At 53.1% G+C, this 6,000-nt stretch overlaps 1 protein-coding gene across 1 annotated transcript; it reads right to left on the bottom strand.

Annotated features, from left to right (window-relative positions):
- Positions 1 to 305: 305 nt before the first annotated feature.
- LOC119099218 (uncharacterized) lies at positions 306 to 2,482 on the bottom strand. Its single transcript, XM_037222337.1, has 5 exons — positions 2,477 to 2,482; positions 2,016 to 2,222; positions 1,122 to 1,223; positions 732 to 938; positions 306 to 398 (listed from the first exon to the last, which is right to left on the bottom strand). Exons 1-5 carry the CDS (start codon positions 2,480 to 2,482, stop codon positions 306 to 308), a joined length of 615 nt encoding a protein of 204 aa, XP_037078232.1.
- Between the last annotated feature and the right edge of the window lie 3,518 nt (positions 2,483 to 6,000).

The following is a 6,000-nucleotide window of genomic DNA, read 5'->3' as shown; positions in this document are numbered from 1 at the left end:
AAAGTGTTCAGGAATGCTGAGTCTAAATAACTGGTGAAAACAGATGACCAGTTTATCACGGCAAGGCGTGGCGATAGCTAACCAGCATTCCAGCATCGCCTCCCACGATGTCGCGTTACCCTCATTCCACGAGGCCTCTCGCCCAACACGACACTAGACAGCATCCGCAGACCGTGGTCACGACCTGCACCGGTCCGCAGTGGGCCGCGCCACCGGAGAACGCAGCACCCGCCAAATGGAGCACGCACCTCCGGCAGGGACAGCGTGTACGTGCGCAGGGTGAGCGGCAGGAGGCGGCATAGTCGCTAGTGGGCGGCCACGCACTCGAAGTGCGGCTCCAGCAGCGTCTGCAGCGCGTAGAACGTCGACTCGTCCTCGCCGACGGCCAGCCAGGCGCTCTGGAGGCGGAGCGGAGGGCGCTCGTGAGCACCACCGGGCGCCGCCACCGCGGACGGCGCGCCCTAAATGCCGACACAGGGACAGTGGGCTATGGCGACCTCAGAGTGAAATACCTTTTCTGTTACCCCAAACCAGACTAGTCCGAAACTCTGTCATGACAATGGTGATTCCATAGGCGTATGCGCCCACTTAAATTCTTACCTTGTCAGAAAGCACCTGATCAACTCTACTACTAATGCGTCAGTACAACACCAGTCATAAAACGACGTACCTGCGGACTGCGGCTATTGCCCTTACCCTGGGCGGCTGCTGTCCCTGCCTCGGTCACGTACCTTGGGCAGGTGGCTGCTACCCCAGTCGTAGTTGGAGGCGATCACCAGACAGCCGTCGGTGACCACGTACTGATGCACGGCCGCCAGGAAGTCGGCCGGCGCACTGAGCTGGGTAAGCGTGTCCGCCACCAGTACGCAGCCGAACTGGCTGAAGCCGCGCGGTAGCTGACACGGGTCGTCCGGCCAGAACTCCACCCGCTCACACTCCTGCCGACACCCATCGGCCGCGTCAGGGGTGCCCCACAACTCCACCCGCTCACACTCCTGCCGACACACATCCGCCGCGTCGGGGGTGCCCCACAACTCCACCCGCTCACACTCCTGCCGACACATATCCGCCGCGTCAGGGGCGCCACACAACTTCACCCGCTCACACTCCTGCCGACACACATCCGCCGCGTCGGGGGTGCCCCACAACTCCACCCGCTCACACTCCTGCCGACACATATCCGCCGCGTCAGGGGTGCCACACAACTTCACCCGCTCACACTCCTGCCGACACATATCCGCCGCGTCAGGGGCGCCACACAACTTCACCCGCTCTAACTCCTGTCGACGCCCGCCCACATCAGGGGTGTCCCACCGCAACCCCATCCGCTTACACTCCTGCTCACACACGTCCGCGTCAGAGGCCGGGCGTTACAGAATGAGTCACCATCCCTGAAGGCCACCAGAATAAGACCTATTGGGGAATGTTTCTGAAAGCGACCTTTCTGTAGAATGCGATGTACAATGGCTGATGTTGTAGCCTCTGCTTGGTCGAACCGTAATGCCATTACGCTTCGACCAAACAGACGCAACGCGTCGCACGCGTGATGCATAGATCATTCCACCAGTACAACATAACCAGCGGACCTGAAAAGCAACAAAGAACGTTGACTCCGGACTATCCCATCCAAACTGATCCAGTTCCCCGTTACTTTTTATGAAGCATAGGCTGCCGGAGACAAGACAAATCAGGTCCCGAACATACAAACGTTTCGGGGTTGCCGTTTCAGTGATGAAAAACTGTCAGCAAGGAGGCCCACAAACTGGGTACAAATATGGACAGCAGGCATGTGACAGCGGAAGAGTCCATATTCCACATATAAATACTTTGAGCAAAGCTACAAGACTTTCAGCCACACCTGCACCTCGGTTTCTATCCACGGCTGCACCATACCACCCTGGTCCGGTCAGATGTCACCGCGCGCGACGGCCACAGCCATCACGCCGCCAGCCGCAGCCTTCATACCGGCGGACCACCCCCGGCCTCCCTGTCCGCCCCAGCACGCCACCACTCACGAACTGGTGGTCGAGCTTGGCGGTGAGCGGAACGGCCGCGTCGCCGCCCTCCTCGGAGAAGCTGTAGACGCAGTGGCCGACCTGGCGCAGCTGCTGGCCGAGCTGCAGCAGGTCGCGGTCGGGCTCCAGCCCCACCACCTGCTCGAAGCTGCGGCTGAGCTCGAGGCTGGTGCGAGCCGTGCCCGACAGCACGTCCAGCACGCGGCGCTGGTACGTCGGCTGCCGGCGGCGGAGGCCGGTTACGCACGAACCGAACAGCCCCCATCACGTCGGAGCGTGGCCCACAGGTCAGCGCCTGGGACAGGCAAGCCGCCTCCCTTGGTCTAAGCTCCGGTCTCCGGTCTCCGGTCTCCGGTCTCCGGTCTTCCGGACTCCGGTTTAGTGAACGTAGGCTGGAAGACTCAGGGTTCCCTTGCATAGTTGCAAAGCAAGACGCGGCGGTCGACTAGCTGTACACGTGCCCGCATGCTTGTGAAACACCGCGTGTCGCGCTGACCCGAACGCGCAAGTCCCGCCAGGTCACAGAGTGCCACCGCGTAATATCCTAGCGCCGAGATGGTGCGACGGGGTGCCATGGAGTGCCACGAGCCCCGCCGCGCACGGTGCACGTCAGAGCATGACCAAATAGTGGCCCCAGCGCCGGGGCTGACCAGACCACCCCGCCACAGAGAACCCCGCACGGACGCGCGCCGGCGACTGACCAGGTGCGCGGTGTGCTCGACGCAGAGTTCCACCAGCCGGCGGTGGAAGTCCGCCGCAGCACCGAGCACCGGCTCGGGCACCAGGTGGCGCAGGTCGCCGTACTCGGCCTGCAGGCTGCGGCTGACGCGCGTGGCCGGGTCGGGGAGCGGCGCCGCCGGCCGTCGCCGCAGCCGCACCAGCGCCCACAGCAGCGCCGCCGCGAGCGGAGTGCCCAGAGCAGCGACGCAGCCGAGCGTGGCTGCCGCCCTCATGCCAGACGCGGCCTGCCAGGCAGCTGGCGTCACACAGAGGCAGCAGTCATGCGTGGATGGCAGCACAAATGTGTCATAATGTGCGTGAATTACTGCACCTATGATTAGTAAGTTAAAACCTAAGGAGGGTGTCACCTGGGAATTAATTACTTTGCTTCTTTGGCATCAGCTTTGACACACATCATCAGGTTCAATCATCCTTGCCTACACTCAAGTGCATTTTCTCCTTATATTTAGGTAATTTCACCACTGTAGGTGTACTTTCCTACCTAACGTTAGAAAAAATCATTGCACACCATTCGTCGTGTTTAAGGCGGCACAAATCGTAAATAATCTCAAAACAGGTAGAATCATGCTCCTACCTTCGAATTTCAATAACTTCGATGGCGGGCTCCCGAGCGCCGCGCGCGCCGCACCGCCTGGACTCCCCAGCGCCGTTTCTGCGTTGCCGTTGCGTAACTACAATATTTCTGCTTACCAAGAACTCTACAAAATGTACGGGACCAAGGTAAATCATTCCTCGTGTTTAAGGCGGAACATATCGTAAATAATTTCAAAACAGATAGAATCATGCTCCTACCCTCGAATTTTAATAAATACGATAGCGAGTTCCCGAGCGCCGCACGCACCGCACCGCACCGCCTCGACTCCCAAGCGACGTTTCTGCGTTGTTGCGAAAGAACAATATTTCTGCTTATCAAGAAACATAAAACATGTACGGGACCAAGGTAACAATAATAAAGCAAATAAAATCGTTTCTTATCGAGTTTAGGTACATTTATGAAACGCACAGGCCAGAATAGTCCAGAACATATCCTACACTAGCCTAACCTAACCAAACCTAACCCAACCCACCAACCCAGCCCAACCCAACCCAACCCAACCCAACCCAACCCAACCCAACCCAACCCAACCCAACCAACCCAACCCAACCCAACCCAACCCAACCCAACCCTAACCTAACCTAACCTAACCTAACCTAACCTAACCTACCTAACCTAACCTAACCTAACCTAACCTCCCCACCCTATATCCCCTTCAACCCAGCATCCCATTGGCGTCCATGTTCCATGCCATATATAGGTGCCATATAGTGAGCTTTTATTTAGCTGTCATGTTCTCATTTTGCTTTACATTCCCCACCCAATCCCCCTGCAACCCATGGTCCCGTTGGCGTCGAGTATCAAATTTCATGGATTCTTGTTACCTTGGCCCGGTACATTTTTATGGTTTTTGATGCTGCTTGATGCACAGTAATGTTGTGACCAGCGCAGTAATGGCGCCGGTGTCGCGGGTGCTGTGTGTGTGCGGCGCTCGGGAGCTCGCCATCGTAATTATAAAAAATTGAAGGTAAGATTATGAATCTACCTGTTTTGTGATTATTTACGATATGTCCTGCCTTAAACACGACGAATGGTTTACTTTGGTCCCGTACATTTTGTAGAGTTCTTGGTAAGCAGAAATATTGTATTTACGCAACGGCAACGCAGAAACGGCGCTAGGGAGTCCAGGCGGTGCGGTGCGCGTGGCGCTCGGGGGCCCGCCATCGAAGTTATTGAAATTCGAAGGTAGGAGCATGATTCTACCTGTTTGGAGATTATTTACGATATGTCCTGCCTTAAACACGACGAATGGTGTACAATGATTTTTTCTAATGTTAGGTAGGAAAGTACACCCTGACCATTTCACCTTGTGACTTCAAGAGAACTTAAATAGTTCTCTGAAGTGTTTCAGTATTCAGGCACTTGGGTTTTGGGTTAACAGTTATGCATGCTATTACATGCTCAGTATGGGAATCACAAATTTTAACAATTCTGGGCAGTTTTGATATCAGGGCTGATGGATCAGAGATCGAAGAGGAACAGGTAAATGCCAACATATTATGTACAGAGAGGGATGGATAGGCAGGATTCTGGCAGAGTGAATGCTTATGCTTGCTTATGCACTGCATGTTTTACTGGATGAATTTCTGAACACTCAAAAGGATATGATTTGCTTAGCTTGCATTGACTGCATTTTTTCATGTGCATGGTGTCTGGGGTTTTGTGGTGTTTTTTTTTTGTCAAGCTGAAAGGCCTTATTTGGGGCTTTCATGCAGGGTTCTGCCCAACAAACAGGAAACATGCACCTTGTCCTGTATTTAATTGATGTAATGACACATACATTAAAGATCAATTAATTTCAGCACCTATCCTGCACTTCTCAATATCTAGCTAGCACTTGTCAAAGCATGTTGCAACACAACTGGCATTTGTAGCCACACTGAGCCAACACAGCAGGACAAATTCCTCACTAATTGCTTACATAAATCATGGCTGTCAAAACAATGAGATGTGTTGCCATCACAATGTGTGGGAGCTTATAATTTGTGATATGGGCAAAAGCAAACATTTTTGATCATAGGAGCATAATTATGCTCAATGGCGGTAAGTGTATGACAAATAAACATAACAATAAACCAAAGATAAACATGTTAACCACATGTGTTGATATAACCATTAAATGCAACTGTAACTAAAAAGCTCCAAAAAATATCTTCCAATCAAAGGAGTCCAAGTAATAATCTCTTTTCATTGGTCAATGCCCATTATTACACTTCCTACACATTTCTCATGCTGACAAGTGCCCTCAGTTTGTGGCATAAGCAGATACTGCAGGGAATGGATGCATGGGATCACCATAAATTTGAACTTGAGTGTTTGATACCAACACATTGTTTTGTAATTGTCATTAGCATTGCATGCACAATATAAACCACCTGACATAGACAGCTTCATTTTGAAAACAAGACAGAAGCTAAATTCACATCGGGGGACTGTATTCATAGAACAGCATTGTCGCATTTCACACCGCCACATTACTCACCTTTTCGTTCGCTTCGTGGACTTTACAGGTAACGAAAAATAACCAAAATATGCCAACCTGCTATGTTAAGTGGTTGCCCAAATACAACCACACTGACTTTTGCACGACAGAAACCCAAATGCGACCACTTTTCGGAAAAGCGGCCCTTAGAACAATAACTTGACGCC

Source organism: Pollicipes pollicipes, unplaced genomic scaffold (genome assembly GCF_011947565.3).
Source record: "Pollicipes pollicipes isolate AB1234 unplaced genomic scaffold, Ppol_2.1 Scaffold_2555;HRSCAF=2994_pilon_pilon_pilon, whole genome shotgun sequence".
In the NCBI taxonomy this organism is placed as follows: domain Eukaryota; kingdom Metazoa; phylum Arthropoda; class Thecostraca; order Pollicipedomorpha; family Pollicipedidae; genus Pollicipes; species Pollicipes pollicipes.
The sequence above is the reverse complement of the archived record's forward strand: the minus strand, read 5'-3'. Positions and strand labels throughout refer to the sequence as shown.

Excerpts from the sequence above, each read along its gene's own strand:
- LOC119099218 (XM_037222337.1), bottom strand. Across the intron at positions 1,224-2,015 it reads CCAAGCTCGACCACCAGTTC|GAGTGTGAGCGGGTGAAGTT; the intron begins GTGAGTGGTGGC and ends ATGTGTCGGCAG. Across the intron at positions 399-731 it reads GTAGCAGCCACCTGCCCAAG|AGCGCCTGGCTGGCCGTCGG; the intron begins GTACGTGACCGA and ends CTCCGCCTCCAG.